Source organism: Hemitrygon akajei, chromosome 21 (assembly GCF_048418815.1).
Source record: "Hemitrygon akajei chromosome 21, sHemAka1.3, whole genome shotgun sequence".
NCBI classification, from domain to species: Eukaryota; Metazoa; Chordata; class Chondrichthyes; order Myliobatiformes; family Dasyatidae; genus Hemitrygon; species Hemitrygon akajei.
The window spans coordinates 21120996-21141144 of record NC_133144.1 but is presented as its reverse complement, the minus strand read 5'-3'; the positions used below and the strand labels follow the sequence as shown (position 1 = coordinate 21141144).

General features: G+C 40.1%; 1 protein-coding gene across 3 annotated transcripts in view; it reads left to right on the top strand.

The window, feature by feature from the left end:
• znf592 (zinc finger protein 592) overlaps nt 1-20149 on the top strand; it is a 173823-nt gene that overhangs the window by 142345 nt on the left and 11329 nt on the right. For all 3 annotated transcript variants that reach the window (XM_073024978.1, XM_073024976.1, XM_073024977.1), the window contains 2 exons: nt 2328-2594; nt 15817-15929. In XM_073024978.1, coding sequence (XP_072881079.1) covers nt 2328-2594; nt 15817-15929 — 380 coding nt within the window. The remainder of the gene's footprint in view (nt 1-2327; nt 2595-15816; nt 15930-20149) is intronic.

The following is a 20149-nucleotide window of genomic DNA, read 5'->3' as shown; positions in this document are numbered from 1 at the left end:
AGAGTTGATTATCTGTTATTTGTGAAGCGGGGTGCCGTGTGCAATCATAATCGATTGAAATTGGACGTGGAAGCACGGAGAAACATTGGGAAATCTCCAGGAAGACCTTCTTCGTTGCTGCTGCTGCTGTGAGGTCCGGGACTCTGCTGGGAAGAACAGGCCCCCAGTCCTCGGGGTCGCATTGTCAATGGCTGTTGGTGGGGCCGTCTTAATGGTGCTTGGAGAAGCTGTGCTGGAGGGGATGGTCATCGGCTCAGAGGTTTGACGGACTTGGAGTCCGCTGCGGTCAGGTCGCTTTCAGTGTGTGCTGCGTCTGCGAGGCTGGGTTCGACAGAGCTTTCGTTGTGTGCTGCGTCTGCGAGGCTGAGTCGGGCGGCGCCGTGGAAGTCCATAGCAGGGGTATTCCCTTCTGCTACCAGTGTGGGATGGCGAGTCTGTCAGGACCCTGGGGACTTGTGGAAACTGTGTGGTGATTTCTTTTGAATTTATAGTCCTTTAACATCTTTGGACTATTTTTACTGTGCCCATAGTCTGTTTTTTTATCAATTATGCTATTGTTTGCACTGTTGTAACTATGTGGTTTTGGGCAGGTCTTGTAGCTTTAGTTTTTGGTCTTGTTTGTCTGGTGGATTTGGAGCTCCTTTCCGGGGAATGCGCTAAGACGGTAGCGTGATATTAATACGCAGCAGCCTCTCTAGACTTTGGATTGGGGATTGCCAAACGTTATGTGGATTTTCTAGTGTAGTCTGTTTTGTCATATACTTTTGTGATATCATTCTGGAGGAACGTTGTCTCAACTGCATTGCATTTGTGGTTTCTAAATGACAATAAACTGAATCTGAATATTATGGAAGTAGAACACCCTGTTCTCAGCAAATCTTAGTACTGAGTTCTTCTTGGGTTCTACAAGATAGGTATGTGGATAATGTTTTCTCCAAGGGTAGGTTACCTAGAATCACAGGTCAGACTGTAATCTCACTAAGTGATTTTCCTTGCATTTCTCAACTTGTTCTACTGTGGCTCTACCTATGGGATCAGATTCAGAATAGTTTCACTTAGCATTACTACTAGATTCCTTTGGTGAGAGGTGGGTTTGGGAGAGAAGTAGGAGGGAGTATCTAAAATAAGTTACCATTATAAGTCCATATGCAGGGTCTTAACCTGAAGCACTGACTGTTCATTTCCCTCCAGAGATGCTGCCTGACCTGCTAAGTTCCTCCAACAGCTGCTTCTTTGCTTCAGATATCAGTATCTACAGAGACTTGTGTCACTATTTTGAACTATCTGCACTTATGCCAAATGAACTGCCTGCATTTGTTCTACACAAAATTGCCATGCTGTTATGGAACCCAACATTGGTCGGCTGTATCTGGTAGTATGCATTGCTCTCTGATGCCAGACTTCATAAAATCAGCATGCACCCTAGGTTGCTATCATGCATCCTAGGTTTTACATGAACCTGTGAAGGTTAGATGAATAACTAATGAGGATCACATAAGAATAGAATTTCATACAGCTGCACTACATGACAGTAGGATGCAAGTGCCATTCACCTTGTGCTTTGCACAAACATTTTAATGCAGGAACAAAAAGCATGCCCAGAATCTGCCATCGGTTAAATTAAATGGCTTCACTCAGCAGGATTTGAAAGAGCGAATCTACATTAAATGTTCACATTTAAAATGTGTTCAGTAGATACTTTATGCTGCTGAAATTGAACCTATTACAAAATATTGGTTTCAATGCATACCTGTCAGATAATGTACAAAGCATTTTAAAATTAATAATAGGAAGCAATTTGTGTGAGTGCAACCACTTAACACACTGAGAGCTGCAGATGGAACCCGCTGTAGTTTGAAACAGATTAAATCAAAGCCACCCCCCACGCACAAGGAGCAGCAAACCATCGACCCTCCCACTCTTGAGCATAAAAAAAGCATCAGCACCTTCCACCCACCAAGCAAGCAATAGGAAAGCCTGCAAGAGAGACCATGATCTGCAGTACAATAAAAATTAATCATTCACCCGACAGTTCAACACATACCACAGGCATGCGTGCGCTCACCCTCGCCCTCCCTCTCCCCCTCCTCCTCCTCTCCCATCATAGCTCCACCCACCTACCGCTGTACTCTGATAAAGATATCATAAGGAATAAGAAATAGTTTATGATTGGTCTTGTGCAGACTAAATTAGTATTTTTTATTTCCCTGCTTTACCTTTTTGGAGCTGGTACAGATTTATCATTTTGTGCAGTAAGTGAGGTTAAATGCTTCCAGTGTGCAGGTTTCCAGTTGGATAATTATAACAATCCTTTATTTTTACACTAGGATGTTCACAACATTGCAGAAACCACTGAAAAGCCTCCAGGCTCTGGGTCTCCATCTAGGGGCAAGTCATGTGGCCAGACAGCAGAAGCTTCCATGATGCACATAGCTTCTAATGGTTTAAACAATGGCAAAAAGGATGAGACTACCATGCTAAAGGCCGAGAGGCGGCCAAAAGTGAAGAAGCTTGGCTGGACTTGCAATGAATGTCTACAGTGGTTCTCAGAACGAGAGCTCTATGTATCCCACATGAAGCGAAGTCATGGAAAGGTAAATATCATTTTGTTAATCAACTCCTGCTTGAATTGTTAATCACTTTTATATAATTACCTCGAATTTTCAGGCAGAGACATATTTAACTTGGAGTAACACACACAAAAGGCTGAATTCAGAGGTCAAGCAGAATCCATGGAAAGAAATAAAGAAATGATGTCATCAGGTCCATGATTGCTGCTGACCTGCTGAGTTCCTCCAGCATTTTGTGTGAGTTACTCTGGACTTCCACCACCTACAGAATCTCTTGTGTTTAATAAATTTAACTTGTCTGTGCTGGTGCTTATAATCCTTTCAGTATGCTATTTATCTTTGTTCAAAGTTTTAAAGGTCCAATTATTGTCAGAGAAATGTATACAGTATTAGTCCTGAAATGCTTTTTCTTCACAAGCATCCACGAAAACAGAGAAGTGCCCCAAAGAATGAACGACAGTTGAATGTAAGAACCCCAAAGCCCCCCAGCTCTCCTCCCTCCCATGTGTAAGCGGCAGCAAGCAACAATCCCCCCCTCCTCCCACCAGCAAAAAAAAGCAAGCATTGGCACCACCACCAAGCACTCAGGCGTGAGCAAAGCAATAGCAAAGACACAGACTTGCAGTTAACCCAAAGACTTTGCGTTTCACCCAGCATTCGACGTACCACAGGTTCTCTCTGTCCCTGATATGGGAGAAGGGGCTGTCTCCATTTTCCCAGCAAGTGGGGAGACATAACAAGCAACTCGCTGATTTAAGATGTTAAAAGTCCATTACGTCGCTTTTTCTGAGCTCTGTTCCCAAAGATCATAAAGATCCCGGGTCTTTGGGCACACGGGAGTAGATATTCCAACTCCCACTATGACACACGGATGTCCTGCTATGACAGCAACCCTCCATCCGCCTGTCTTCAGAGCCCTGAGATCTTAGGCTTCCAAATCCGAGCCGAATTCTCAGGCCGAACCCTTGGCATGCTGAACAATGGCCAGTCCTGAAACCCCGAGAACAGGTCCCATTCCCGTAAAGAACCGAAGTCAGTGTATAACTCCAGGTCAGGGTCTTCAAAAGAACCCTGAAAGGGAAAACTAAAGATATTAAAGATGGAAACAGAGCTGTTTCCAAAGATGTAAGCAAAGGAATTGCTGTTTAGTGCCATCTTAACTTTGCTCCACCTCCCTATTGTGTACTTCTTAATTGTATTTATCCTATTCATATCACCAAGTTATACTGTTTCCATATTCACAGTACTCTGGGCATTTTTTTTCTGGAATTCCTCATTAGTTATGATCTTTAATTTATGACTCCTGGTTTTGGATTCTTTTACGAGAGGAATCGCCATCTCTTTGTCTATCGTAATCTGTTCTGCAATCCTAAAAGTTTCTGCTGCTCAGCCCACTCTCTTAATTTCCTTCTATATCAGCAATTTTTGTCCATACACATCCATCAATCTCTTTTCAGGTTTTTACCACTTAGGTAGACTAACATATATTTCACAATAGTTAATTAATTTGGGGAGGAGTGATGAAATTTTAACACCTGGTGGGAATCCACATGCTCACGGAAAAAATGCACAAACTCCACACAGACAGAACCTAATATGAGGATTGAACCCAGCTTATTGGAGCTGTAAGCTGTAGAGCTAACTAGGGTGCCACACATCAGCCTTAAGAATTGATTAAATAGACAGTTAAAGCAAAGAAGGAGAAGAGAATATGAAAAAGAGTGGTTATTTGATATAATATTGCTCACAAACAGTTACAATCCAGTACAACTGGTTGATCAGAAATATCTGGTTCCATTTTGACTTCAAGGTGTAATCAGTAGTTTCATTTGATTAGTGAAGCCCCTAGATTATATTGTTCTCATGGTTCCATTAGCAACAATGGGATGGATGATTCACAAGGGAATACATGTTAAACTGTGCACCATGATTCCCAGGGCATTGTATGTTTTTTTTAAATATCCACCTAAATTTTAAAGAGAGATAGTGGCTTAATTGTGATGGTTTTTCCTTCCAATGATTAATTTAAACATGACCTTTTTAAAAGAAAAACTTGTGATCCTTTCAGCCACTCAAAGACTTCTTTTTACCCATTTGCAAAATGTGATACTTTTCCCATTTGGCAAGATTGTGGCTGAGAAGCATTGCTTTCCAGCATTTTGCCAAGAAATGTATTGGTTTGAGATGAAATCGTTGGTTTAAGCCTCGTCAACCCTCTGGGATAGAGAATTTCAGAGATTCACCAACTTCTGAAGAATTTCTCCTCATGCCTTATATGTTTAGATACCTCAGCCAAGGGAAACATCCTGCATTCTTCTCTGCCTAGCATAAGAATTTTCTATGTTTCAGTTAGATCATCCCTCTTTAGCCTGCACTATTTATTAAATGGAACATTCACCATCCCTGTAACCACTCTAATTTCCTCTATGGCAAATATTTCAGATAAGAAGGCAAAGCTATATGTCAGGTGAAGTGTCACCAAGGTCTAATAAAAATACATAAATCATCCTTACTCTTGTACTTAAATCCTTTCTTAATAAAGTCCAACATACCACATTTCAATCTTGAAATGAAACTTTCCTTTCAGATGTGAGCAATACATCCAAAATGGGATTATCAGCAAAACTGTTAGAAACATAGCAAAGTTTATAAATTGACCACCTATTCCTTATGGGTATGAGCACTCTGGGTAGCTTCTGTAACATTATTTGGAACCTTTTCTAAAATAATCTCTACTGCAAAAATAATTGTTTATTTATAAACAATTGTTCTTGCATCTTCCTGTTTGTGGGTTAAAAAGTGATTATAACATCAATCCAGTCCACTGATGATTAGAAACAGTAGGTCCTCTCGATTAAAAAAAAATGTTTGATTTTATTTGTGAGTTAGTTTAGGCATAAAATGGATTATTAAACCAGAAATTATTCAGAAAAAGATACCAGTGGATCTCTGTCTGTAGTCATTGTGAATCCTGTGTAAGTGTGCTTGAAAATGCAGGTTGTGTAGTCAAGCATTGGAGTGGGTCTTGGTGATTGTGCCAGGGGTACAATGGAAAGCTGCCAGCATTTGGTCATGAAGATGGGTCTTGGCAAAATACAGTCCAATATTACAAAATAATTCCACTTGATCCTTGTTTTACTTTCACTGAGCAGTATTGGTTGAAAATGAAAGTTACTATTTTATCACGAAACAGAATTAGGCCACAACTCCTCGTACCTGCTCCATCATTCTATGCTATCATGACCGATCTCATGTCACCGACTTTCCTGTGATCAACTCATTGTAAAAGCAAACTCTTACAATTTAAGACATGAAAAGGTGATGCATCATGATGGTGCAAGTACAGAGAAGACAGCTTTGGGCCTGCCCCAGCTATGTTCTAAACAATTTGGACCAGGTACAGGACCAGCTTATTGAGCCAGGTGGTGGAAAGGGAAAGGTTTGGTTTTTGTTCAAAAAAATATAAAGGATCTTTAAATAATCCTGTTCTGGGGTGCAGATGTGGTTGGTGAAAATGAGCATGCAGCCAAGACTGTAGAAGCTGTAAGGTGACAGACAAAAGGCATCATTGATGCAGTAGGAAGTCATTGGATGAGAAGAGATGATGGAGTCCACATTAGAGAAATAAGTTCTGTGGAACAATAATGAGCTGATACTATATTCTAGGACATTTGGGCATGTAGAGTTTGAGGAGCTATGAGTAAATTGAAGCCCTAGAGGGTAAATCTCCAGAGAAAATGAAGTTAGTGCCCGTCTGGGAGATGATGGCACATGTAAATCTGAACCTTTATAAATGTCTAGAGAATTTGTTTTAATATGTGCAACCAGTTGTTTTTCAATTTTTAATTGAATGCTCTGCAGAGGGGCTGGCCAATATAGGCAATTTTGGTGTTTATGGCAATCGTTTAACAAACTCCCTTCAGGTATTGATTTGAGCAAAGTTACTTTCACAACTGTTTCTTTTCTGCTTGACCAAATTCAATAAACTGAATGTTATTTTTTTGATCTGCCTAAGTGTGCTTTGATGATACACTCTGATGCAATAATGTTGAGGTCTCTGTATTATATTTTTAATCATTCTGAATTTTTTTATTGGAAGCAGAAAGACTTAACAATCAGTAGACCTGTTCCCATCCCTTGAACTGACTCATAACAAAGGAACAAACTTGTTATCTTGCCTTATTGTACAGTGCAGAGATGCTTACTGCACCAAGAAAAGGAGGTCATGGGGCAAAAATAAAACATAAATTATCAAAGGAATTTAACAATTATCAGAGATGCACAACAGGACTGGTCAAGAGAAAAATAAATGATATTTGCCCAGTTGTCAATATACAATGCTAATAACAAGTAAGGCTTTTCTTTGATATCTTATGTTTTTTCTAACACTTACAACTCTCACCTGGATTGTATTAAAACTTCATTACTAAATGTGGAAAAACTTAAGCCCTAATTTACAGAGTGAAAAACAACAGTCTGCAAACTCTGCCCCAGTCAGGCTGTTTCCGTCACAAGAGAAAGTGTTCAATTTGAGTCGATGAGCTTTCATTACAACTGTTTTTCTACTCCTAAGAACTAGTGGTTCAAGGTGGTGCATGTGACAGTAACAATGTACAGAAAAGCTTCAGGCATTACACAGCATTCCCTCTTGACCATGCCTTCACGGAATTGCCTTGAATAACAATAATAGCTTTTTTGAAATAAAAGAAGTTTGGTAGCTTGAGTTGGCTGCTTAATTGTAGGGTTGTTTGCCCTAAGCATCAGGCTTGGTGAACAACCCTACAGACAATAATAGCTTCTATTTGTTTTATTTTTTATTGAGATACAACACAAAGTAGGTCCTTCCAAGCCTCACCGCCCACCATGCCTGATTTAACCTTAGCCTAATCACAGGAGAAATTACTATAACCAATTAACGTACCAACCAGTACTACTTTGGACTTTGGGAGGAAACCAGAGCACCCTGAGGAAGCCCACTCGGTCTCGGGGAGAACTTACAAACTCTTTACAGGCAGCGGTGGGAATTGAACCTGGATTGCTAGAGCTGTAAAGTGTTGCACTACCATAAAACATTTTAGCATAGAAAAACTTACTAAGATAGTTCACAGAGGCATAGAAAAAAGGTTATGGAGGAAGAGGTTTGAATTTTTGAATGAGGTGGAATCATGAAATGGAATTGCTGTCTCGAGGCTTTACAGCTGATAGCATTGCAGCTAGTAGTGGAAGGGAGTAGAAAAAGAGGCTTTCTAGAGAACTTACAAGTGATTCTGTAAAAGCTAGAAATCCAGAGTAACACACACAAAGTGCTGGAGGAACTCAGCACGTCAGGCAACATCTATGGAAATGAATAAACAGTCAGCATTTTGGGCCAAAAGCTTTCATCAGGACTGAAAAGGAATGGAGAAGAAATCAGAATAAGAAGTGGGGGAGGGGAAGGAGTACAAGCTAGAAGGTGAAAGGTGAAGCCAGGTGGGCAGGGGAGGGGGGGTGAAGTAAGAAGCTGGGTGATGATAGTTGGAAAAAGTAAAGGGCAAGAGAAGAAGGGATCTGATAGGAGAGGTGAGTGATCATGGGAGAAAGGGAAAGAGGAGGGGTACCATGGGGAGGTGATAGGTAGTTGAGGAGAAGAGAAGAGGTAAGGATGGGGGGCTAGAGTGGAGAATCCTTCATCCAATTACCTTAAAATTATGCTCTCTCATGTTAACTATTTCTGCCCTGGTGGGGAGTGGGGTGGGGAAGGTGTTGACTGTCCACTATCCATATAGCTCATGGAGGATGAGCTCCGGAGAGAAAAGCCCTAGCTCACTCAACTTTCATGGTGGCATCATCATCCGAACCCTCTCCAAAGCTTACACATCCTTGCTATAATGAGGCACCCAGTACTGAACACAATACTCCAACTGTGGTCTGACCAGAGTTTTTATGGAGTTACATTACCTCATGGCTCTGAACTCAATTCCTCAACTGATAAATGACAATGCCTTCTTAACCACCATATCAATTTGTACGACAACTTTGAGGAATTTGTGGACATGGACCCAAGATCTCTCTGTTCCTCCACAGTGATTAGAGTCCTGCCATTAGCCCTGTGCTCTGCCTTCGTGTTCAGTGAAGGTCACACTTTTTTTGATGTGCTGTCTGAGTACCCAGATGAGTAGCTGCGTTGCATTTTGTAGCTGTTATATACTGCTGTTACTGGTATAGGAGGTAGATGTGCTTTGGAAGGTCATCAGGCAGGCTAGTTTATCCTAAATGGTGTAAAAATGATGAATATTGTTAGAGCTACACTTATCCAGGTGAGTAAATAGCTGACGTGCCTTGTTGATGGTGGAACTATTTTGGAAAGTCAGAAGATGAGTTGTTCACTACAAGGTGCCCACTGTCTAACCTGTTCTGATTACAATGTTTATTGGACGGGGCCAGTTGGGTTTCTGCTGAATGGGTAACTTCCATACATTTATGGTGAGAGTCTTAAAAATGGCAATGTCAGTTATATATTCCGGGTGTATGCTTAGACTGTCTTATTGGAGATGGTCACTTGTATGGCTTGAATATTACTTGCCTGAATGCCATTTGAGCTATTGATACATGTAGACATCAAGAGCTTCGTTTCTAAGGAGTTGCCGACGGACTTGTTTAGCAGTTTTGTCTGACAAGGTTTCTGGTAGTTGTGTTGATGGACAAGCTCCTCAAGTCCCAAAGTATTAATAGACAGACCGTATCCTCATTGTGGTAACATTGCCAGACATTGTTTGATATGGAGAATTATTGGTTCATCTGCTGAAAGAGCACTGTGGGGATAAACTGGAGGCTTCCTTCCTTACATTTGACCTGCAGCCATAAGATCTGGAGTCATCCCTGAGATTTGTGGTTGTTACTCCCACCTGCTACAAAACTACTGTACCTCCATCCCAGGGAGTGGTGTGGGTCTTCTCTGTGAGAGGGAAGATGTTCAGTGATTGCCTGACACATCTTTTCAGTATTATTCTTAATTGGGAGGAATATTGTTTTTTTTTAACACACCAGTAAAGTCAAATATGGCGTTATATGTGGCCAATAATTCATTGTGTTTTAGGAAAGCATTTTATAAAATGTGGATAGTATCTAGCAACAACTGACAAATCGTGTTTGCTTTTAGCCACATACAGGTAATAGAATTTGCCAGCCAGTGCTTTTAACTGACAGTGGGAAGCTGTAGTTGACTTTGAACACAGTATCATCACCAATTTAGCCCAGGATTTTATGGAAACAAGAACAATGTATTAAAATCAGTTCCTTTTTAACAACCAAAATTCTAATTTTGCCAAAACAGTGAAATGTGCAGCCCTACTTGTAGGAACATCAATTATTTTTGTTTGTGTTTATTTTGTCATTTTGGAAGATGCATTTTCTGGAGAGAGAGCTATGTTTATTCAGCATGTATGTGGATACTGATCATGCTTTGCAAGAACAGTCTGTAATTGAGGAAGGGTCACAGGAGGAGGCAGCTGCCAAGCTGTCTTAAGATTAGAAGAAAATCTGCTGCCAAAACTCTGGCTATAATAGGATTTTTTTTAAAAAGTGGAGCCAACTAGGGAAATTACTCAAAGCTAGAAATGGTAAAATGTTCAAGGAAGTTGAATAATGCGGAGGTAATGAGAGGCCTTGCATCATATTTGGAGTCTTAATGTTACTAATTATTTTTTGAGAGAGATGCATAGAAATTGTTGAAATTCAAAGACCTTTTAAGGGATTTATGATAACTAAGGAAACTAAATATGCAAGCATTTTAAGACTGAAACCAGTAGTAATGACAAACTCGGCAACTTTATATTTTCAAGTGGAGAGTGATGGTGATTTAACAAAGGTCAGTAGAAATTAACAGTACCTGTTTTGGAGACCATTTGATTATCGGGAGGAAGGCAGGTCCCTCAACATATGTTTAAGATTCAACAAATTCTCTACCTCCCTGAGATGCATTCGTTTTAACTATTCATGATTGAAAGATTTGAGTGCATATTCTATGATGATGTAGTCAGCAGGATTACATGAAAATGGCAAGAAATTTATCGTACTTGGTGGATTTGAGCTAAAATTTAGATAATTGGGTTTGATTGTGATATCCACTTGGGACCAACAGTGGTTTGTATGATTCCAGGTGATTTCTCCGAAATGAAGTATACAGTGCAGGTATGCAGTAGATAGCTCAGCAGCTACAGTCATGTGAAAGATTTTGTTAGTAATTGCTATAGCCATTGACTTTGTGGAAGAATCACTAGAGGAAGTGAGTGGGTCAGGCAGCATCTATGGAGAGAAATGGACAAGGTTTTGGGTTAAGACCCTTCATCTGGTTTCTAGATATCATTTGCAGTCCCTCAACTGAAACAGCAAGGACGCCGTGTGCCTAGTTAATTTATGTAGAACTGGAAGATTGCAATTACCTGGTATTTGCCAACAATGACAAAACTCCCTGCTACTTTTGCTGCTCTTTATTAATTAGTCTTTAGGTTATAGTAGGAATGCCAGCCTGGCTAGAATTCTTCGCACCCCCACCCTTACTGCAGTCAGCCTACATCACCCCACTGCGATTCAGTGGCCTTTATTTGACAAGCAATCAAACTTAGACTTCCACAGTGCCAGAAAAAAAAGCACCTCCTCTGCCACCTGGATTATATTTCTGTAAAATGCAACATTTTGGCATTCCTTACTGACAGAAAGTGTAATCCATCATATAAAATTAGTCTATTACCCATTGAACTGCATTGATAACCTCCCTTATAGAAATAGCTCTTGGTGCAAAGTTGGCCCCTTAAGTTCTAAACGCCCCATTCCTTGAATGTTTTGCATGGTTATAATATGTGTACAAGTCATAAGAATTGAAATCTTAAAGATCCAGACAGGAAGCCTTTTTGCCGAGAAGCAGTGATATCGTTCTCCTCCACCCTCTCTTGATTTTTGTTGGGGGAGGAGGTGCAAAGTGTGAAGCTAGACCCAGCTCAAGAGTTTAAAAATCATTTTGTTATAATTCTGACTAATATGATGTAACCAGCAGTGCCAATTAAGTGCCAGGTTAAGCAATGAATAAGGAAATCTCACTAGTGTCCTTTTTCAGAAATTATAATTCTTAAACTTAACTTTGCTCATCCTTCACTGATGAATTTTTAAAGTTCATTTTGGTCTACTTCTGATGGCATTCCAAGGAAGGAGACTAAGGCAGCAGGGTTTGCAAACATTCTAACAAATTAGCTTAAAAGTTTTCTGTTTGGCGTAATTCATTGCCAGATTGGAAAACATGTTTCCTGGTTCCTTCCATGAACTGTAGCTGAAATTCCAGGAAGTTTTGTGTTGAATTGATATTTATGAAGAGTACAAACAATTGGATTTGTATGTTTAAAACTGCAGAGGAGACATAGGTCTTATTTCAATTGGAACTCATTTCTAAATGGTTTAAGCTTTGTTTTCTTCTTTGTTCTCTGCTTTCCAGAATTTGTCTCAGCCTTCCAAAAAAACATGTCAGTTTCCAGTGGCTTGGGCTAGATGCTATTCCTTAGACCCTACCTTGGAGGCAATGTGCAAGTGTTTTCAATCCACTGCCCTTTCCATTGAGATAATCTACCTTTGGAGCAAATTTTGTGTTTATGTGTCAGGCTATTTTGTTTCACGATGTTCACCATCAAAAAGCTCCTTTTTGGTGAATATTATTGGTAACCATGATGCAGATTTTTAAAATATATAATTTGGTGCATTTTCTGTTTGCTTGAAGGGTAGTGGATTCGTTGGCCTGTAGAAAATGTGTCTTGGTGAGCTTACTTGCACAAAGAAGGATTACATAGATTGGTAGTTTTTGTGTACTCTGTGTTTTCTGTTCTTCTGGCAGCTCTAAATAAATTAAAGCTTAGTTTAGACTCTAGAAAGACTTCTTTGCCATGAAAATCCATCAGAAGGCAACCACGCTGCCTTGAAGCGGTAGATAAATTATGCAAAACTGAGTTAAGTGTTTGAATTATCATTTATTTTGCAGGTTCATTTTAATTTGTTTATTCATTATGCAGCAGTGTTGAATTTGCATTTGACATTCCTTTGGTTTTCTTTAACTGTAAAAGTCCAACTCAAAAGCTGCACATTGAACAGTTTCCCCAGTAACTAGATACCTTATTTCAGTATCCACACTAAGAAGCTTTAGTTCCATGAATATTTATCATTGGATTATTTCTAAACCTTATTATTAAAACAAATCAAAGTTTTTAAAGCATTTTCTTCTTGTATTGTTCATATTACTGTATTTCCCAATGTTACTGCTTGATGTGATTTATCCCTGCATGTAGGTGTAAGGGGTTGGGGAAGTTCCATGGCTGCTAGAGGCTGCAGATGACCTTTCTATTAGTGGGAGGTTTGCTTGCAGGGGAATTCAGTTTCTGCTAGAATTATCAAAGTTTCATTTCTTCATTTTCGTGATCTGACTGTTGTTCAAAATCAAAAACCGATTTATTATTCCTGACTTGTTTGTGAAATTATTTTTGGCATCAGTACAATGCAAAGACTCAAAATTTACTACAAATTGCAAAATAAATAATGCCAAAAAAGGTAGTGTATATGGACCATTCAGAATCCTGATGGCAGAGGGGGAGAAGCTATTCCTAGATCGCTAAGTATGGGTCTTCAGGCCCCTGTACTTCCTCCCTGATTGTAGTAATGAGAAGGCATGTCCCAATGGTGAGAGTCCTTAGTGATGGATGCTGTCTTGAGGTACCAGTAGGCAGCCATTAATCCCAGGGGATCATGGGGTTGTGCCTCTGGTGGACTGTGTCCTCTCCAGCGCGCAAAGAAGCAAGAAGATATGAAGAACCAGCTGTTGCCCATGCAGTGGGTTCCCCCTCTCCACATCGTTGATGTAGTTCAAGAGAAGGGCAAGCGCTGATACAGCTTGGCACCTGTGTCATTCGCAGGGGTTGCCAGAGTGAAGTTGTAAACAACATCAAACGGCCTTAGGGACCCGCCTCCAGATTTCTCTGGGTTTACTCCTGAAGCCTTTTCCGTGGGTGGATATGACCACAAGGCAGCGGAGGTTTAAAGTCAGAGTTTTCCATCTCCTAGGCAGGCTGTCGTCCAAGGCTGACGAGCTCCACTTGCCCGAAGCAACTGGTTTTGAGGCGCTAGTGGCCTGCCTTTGCCCCTTCTTGTCAATAGAAACAGTTCCGCCAGGCCTAGTAGCAAAGCCACGTGTGAAGGCCAAGAGTTAGACTTGGTTGTCAGAGACGCACACCATTTGGAGCACTTTCCCTACTACTACCCCCAGCTATGACAACCTTAGAATCCTTGAAATACCACTTCTTGAAGATGTTCTTGGTGTGGAGGGTTGTGCCCATGATGGAGCTCGCTTAGTCTACAACCCTTTTCAGCCTTTTTCAAGACTGTTCATTACTTATCCCTAATTGGCTGTGAGAGTTGTCGCTGTAGATAACATTGATGTTCAAATTAACTTTGGTCAACATATGGATGTAGTAAACAATTGGGAAGGGCAATGGTATGTTGGCCTTTATTATTAGAGGATCTAAATATAATAGTAAGGATGTCTGGCTGCAAATATACAAGTGCTTAGTCAGATTGCACATGTTGTGTCATGTACAGTTTTGATCTCTTTACCTTAAAGGATGTACTTAGCGTAGACGAGTGCCGTCAAGATTCATTAGATTAGTTCCAGGAATGGTGGGTTTATGAGAAAATATTGAGTAGATGAGGGCTCTTTAAAAGAATGAGAGATCTTGTTGAACTCTTCTAAAAAAAAATTCTTACTGACTTCCATAGGTTGTATATTGGAAGAATGTTCTCTGTAAGATGAAGAACCTAGAGCCAGAGGTCATAGTCTCAGGATGAAGGATAGGCCAGTTGGGGCTGAGAAGAGGAGGAAATATTTCTTCACTGAGAGTGGACCATTGTAATTATTTACCCGAGAGGGCTGTGGTGTTTCAGTCACTAAATTCATTCAGGGACAGTAACAGGTTACTGGATATGAAGGGAACCAAGAAATATGGGGATAGTGCAGAAAATGTCTTTGTAATAGAAATCAGCCAAGATCTTGATAAATAGCAGAACAAGTAGGGTGTCCTGTAATAAATATTATTTAAGCTTATCATCTAATTTGTGATGTTAGACAGTTCTAGAATAACCTATCTGTTTTTCCTTCCCCATGTTAATACCAGAACATTAGAAAGCACCCAAAACCAACTGTTGTCTACACTACATCAAACACACATTTTAGAAGTACACTGCTCTTTCACCTTGCTTTTCCAGCGCCCCTAAAATCCTCTGCAAAGAATAGTTCCCATCTTCCCCTACTGTTCACAGTCGACAGTAATCGGTCTTCTGCATCATTTCCGAACATTGATAGTAGACTTCCCCATGTAGAATTTCTTGCTTTCTCTTTAGAGATAAAATCGATTGTGTAATCTAGACATGGGGAAATCATAAATTTAAAACACACTTTAAATCAACAAAGGAATTTGAGGGAAACTTAATTACTTTGGGAGTGATTGGAATGTGAAATGTTGAATTCAGTCATGTAGGTGCATTTAAGAAGCAAGATAATTAGTCAAGTGAGACATGCAGATAATACAACATGAGATAAAGTAGGATGAGTCTATTCCTATGCAGTCCTCACTGGTAGTGACTCTTAGGCTTGATTCTGTGCTATAAATTGTACATAGTACAATGTAAGGAAATAAACAACACAAAGTACACTGCAGATGCTGTGGGCAAATCAACATGTACAAACAAGCTGAATGAACTCGTCTGACGAAGGGTCTCGGCCCGAAACGTTGACTGCTCATTCCAATGGATGCTGCCCGACCTGCTGAGTTCATCCAGCTTGTTTGTACGTGTTAAGGAAATAAACAAGCTTGGATTTGTTGTGCTCTGTTTATAAGTAAATTAGACCAACAACACACCACACCATGGAAGAGCAAGATACAGTGGAACTTTGCATCTGCAGGTTCTCTTGGCGAACTGAGCTTTTTTTTTTACCACACCTTTCTTAATTCTCAGTCCCTCTACTCCCTATAATAGAAAGTAGCGTAGCATACTTCACAGGAGTAGGAGCTGAGCCAAAAATAGTAATAGATCACTCTAGCTGATCTCTAGAAAATTTAGCCAAATACCGAACTAAAGCATTTTTGTCTCCAGATCCATAACCAAGGTAAGATTAGACACATACAATTTTGAAGATGAAGCAATAATTCTGTATTTCAATCCCCTTTCTCACTTTTAACAGTCAATGAAGAGATATCCATGCCGACAGTGCGATCGTTCTTTCAACTCCTCACATAGTCTGCGAAGACATGTCAGAGTGAATCATGATGGCGTCAAGAGAACCTATATCTGTTGGTAAGCATTGTACCAATGTATATTGTCTAATTTATCTGATCAAGTCACGAGGTTAATAAATTGGAATGCAATTATTGGAATATAGTTACTTTCCTATTTTCAGGAAAATACCATAAATGGGAACAAAGGTCTTATCAAAAACGCTTGTGTCTCAACTAACACTGATTCCCATTCAGTCATCACAACATTGCTTACTGCTGAGGCATATCTTGATTTTCAAAGCTGCCATTCTTATTTTGAGCAACACACACCAAGTTTTGGAGGGACTCAGGTCAGGCAGCATCTATGAAGGGAAGTAAACAGATGACATTTTGGACTGAGGCCCTTAATCAGGACTGTAAAGAAAGGGGAATGAAGGCAAAATAAGAAGGAAAGGAGTACAAGCTGACCAGGTAGTTGGGTGGGGATGGGAGTGTGAACTAAAAAGCTGAAGGACAAGCAATGAAGGGCTGGAAAAGAAGGAATCTGACAGATATATTGAAGTATATTCACACTCTCACAGTTCAAACTGTTAAATCATCTCCAACACTAAGTTCATAGGTATACTTATGCTATTTTGCGATCCTCTATTTTAATTATTGACTACTATGCCTTCTGTTGGTAAGTTATTAAGCTCTGGAGCAGCCTCTCTAACTACCTTTCTTTCCTTCCTCAGATAGATTACAATTTTTTTCGTAATGCTCCAGGGTATTTTCCTTACCTTTAAAATTGCTGTAAAAATACAAGCTTTTTCTGGGAATGAAAGGGCTATCATACAAGGAATGTTTCATAGCTCTGGGTCTGTACTTGCTGGAATTTCGAAGTTTGAGGGGGGGATCTCATTGAAACCTTTCGAATATTGAAGGGCCTCAACAGAGTAGATGTGGAAAGAATGTTTCCCATGGTGGGGGAGTCAAGGACAAGAGGGCACAGCCTCAGGATAGAGAGGTATCCATTTAAAACAGATGTGGAAATTTTTTTTACCCAGAGGGTGGTAAATTTGTGGAATTTATTACCTTAGGCAGTTGTGGAAGCCAGGTCGTTGGGTATATTGAAGGCAGAGCTTGACAGGTTCTTGATTGGACATGGCATCAAGAAAAGGCTGAGAGTGGGGCTGAAGAAGGGGGGGATAAAAAAGGATCAGCCATGTTTGAATGGCGGAGCAGTCTCAATGGACCAAATGGCCTAATTCTGTTCCTATGTCTTATGGTTTCAGGCTGTTGGGAGAGGGATATTGAATTGGGTACTGAAACTATGTCCTGTTCCTATGTTTTTGACTGATGCCAAACAATTTCTTTACACCCACAGGGTATGGTGTCATCTTAACAACTTTAAAAGACAAACAACTTTGACACATTGTTTGTAGCTACAGAATATATGAGCCGTAAAGACAATGCGTAGCTTTTAAGCTGGGGGGGGGGGCGATGCTGGGGGAGTGGTGCACCAGATGCAGTGAAACAATATGCAAAGAACTACACATGCTAAAATACGAATTCTGAAACTGCTGTGGTAGTGTATTAGCATCCTCAAAAGGAGCAAAGTCAGCTCTTTTAAATTGAAGATCAGTGGTGTGGAAGTTTACTTTGAAGTGGTATTTATTTTTAATTGGGTAGCTTATTGAGAAGTGTCTATGAACAGTACTTAAGTTCAGAATTTTTGAAAAACTTGCTTCAAACTACTTTAGAAAAATAAGAGGAAGGTCTCATTGAAATCTATTAAATATTGAAAGGTCTGGATATAGTGGATATTTCCTATAGTAGGGGGAGTCTAGAACCAAAGAATCCAGCCTTTGAATAGAACAGATGTGGAATTTCTTTAAGCAGAGGGTGGTGAACCTGTGGAATTCATTGCCACAGATGGCTCTGGAGGCCAAGTCATTGGGTACATTTAAAGCTGAGGTTGATAGGTTCTTGATTAGTAAGGGCGTCAAAGGTTACGGGGAGAAAGCAGGAGAATGGAGTTGAGAGGGATGGTAAATCAGCTATGATAGAATGGCAGAGCAGACTTGATGGGCTGATTGGCCTAATTCTGCTTCTATGTCTTATGGAGAAAATATCCTAAGAATGTGGGAGCAGTGATGGAAAGCAGTTAACACCAATACACTATGCCTATGGAAACTGAGAATAAAGAAGGAAAACAAAAAAAAACTGGTAATTGTCAGCATTTATACATCTGATTTTATACAAGTATAGGAATGACATAGCTCCACTCTGTTTACTAAACTTTTGGTATCCTAACAGAACCATACTGTTAATTATTATCATATTTAATATACAGCCTTGCCAAGGTTTTGAAGTTTGCTTTTGATAAAATTGAGCAAATGAGTAAACCTCAACTTCCTTCACTGCTGTCTAAGTTACACAGTAAGAAATGAAAGTTAATGTGTCAGTTGGTGTAAGTAACCAGTATTACAGCAACACATCTTCTTAGTAGTATGCTACCTTGTGCATTTTTAGGCGCGTACAAAAGCTGGATGAACTCAGCAGGTCAGGCAGCATCCATTGAAATGAATAAATGGCTCACTTCAATGGATGCTGCCCAACCTGCTGAGTTCATCCAGCTTTTGTACGTGTTGATTTGACCACAGCATCTGCAGTGTACTTTGTGTTTGCATTTTTAGGCAGCTTTGTGGAATCACATAAATTCTGTGTATTGATTGTCACTCCATAGAATATTTAAAAGAAATTTAATGTAATTGAATCATCAAGTATCATTTGGGATGCAGTCAAACATGTTATGAATTTTTAAAAATTGCCTCTCTTTAATCGGGGTTCTATATTGTGTGATGAAGTCGTTCAATGTCAGAATGAAGCTGATAGAAATCTGCATGAAATTGCAACTTGTACACAAATAACTTGGTAATTGTGGTATTAAATTTTTGCTTGATCATTCTAGATAGATATTTCATTGATCCCAAAGGAAATTACAGTGTCACAGTAGCATTACAATTGCACAGATATACAAATATTATAAGAGAAGTACGAAAGAAAAAAAAGTTACCTTAAACAGGGTAACAGGAGGGGGTCATCACTACCTGGCTATAGGTTGATTCCTTATAGAGCCTGATGGCCAAGGGTAAGAATGACCTTGTGTAGCGCTCTTTTGAGCAGCATAGATGTCCTACTCTATTACTAAAAGTGCTCCTCTGTTCAGAGGGTGAGAAACACTGTCCTGAATTGCCAGGATTTTACATAGTCCTGTGTTCTACCACAGCCTCCAATGTGTCCAGTTTGACTCCAATAACAGAGCTAGCCTTTCTAATCAGTTTATTGAACCTGTTGGCATCACCCATGTTGATGCCATTGCCCCAGCACACGACCGCTTAGAAGACTGTACTGGTGACAACAGACTGATGGAACATGTGAAGGAGAGGCCTGCATTCTCCAAAGGACCTCAGTCTCCTCAGGAAGGAGAGGCGACTCTGGCCTTGTACACAGCCTCTGTGTTGGTGCTCCACTCAAGTCTGTCAAACTAGGTGCACCCCCTTGTAGCCCTGTAGATCCTCACCATCAATCATAACAAGGAGAACCAGCTGCAGTAATTTGGAATATTAGCTGAATCATGAACTGTTGTTTAAGGCAACTTGAATGCTGAAAAGGCTTTTTTTCCCCTCTTTATGCTTGACCATTTCCACAAACCAGTTACTTCACAAATGGACTGTGCATTTCAGACACTAGAAGTCCTGCTAAACCCTACTAGCTATAACTGCCTGATTTAATATAGCTCCTTTAACATAGTATATTTCCAAATGCTTCAGTGCATTGTTATCAACCAACATTAGACATTGAGATATTAAGCCAAATGAACAAGTCCCTTCCCATCAGTTTTGAGGAGCATATTAAAAATGGGAAACGCGGGAGAGATTTATGAAGAAATTAGGGCTTTGACTGCTGAGGCAATATGTCTAGGGAAGGTTAGATACAGGGAAGGGAAAACCAAAGGGAGACTAAAAGATGTGAAAAAGTTCTTTTAAAGAATAAGCAACACACACAAAATGCTGGAGGAACTCATCAGGTCAGGCAACACCTATGGAAATGAATAAACAGTTGACGGTTTAGGCCAAGACACTTCTTCAGGACTGAAATGGAAATGCCAGAATAAAAGGTGAGGGGAGGGAAAGGAGGATAGGTAGAAGGTGATTGGTGAAGTCAGGTGAGTGGGAAAGGTCAAGGGCTGGAGAAGAAGAAATCTGATAGGAGAGGAGAATGGACCATAGGAGAAAGGAAAGGGGTGGGGAATGG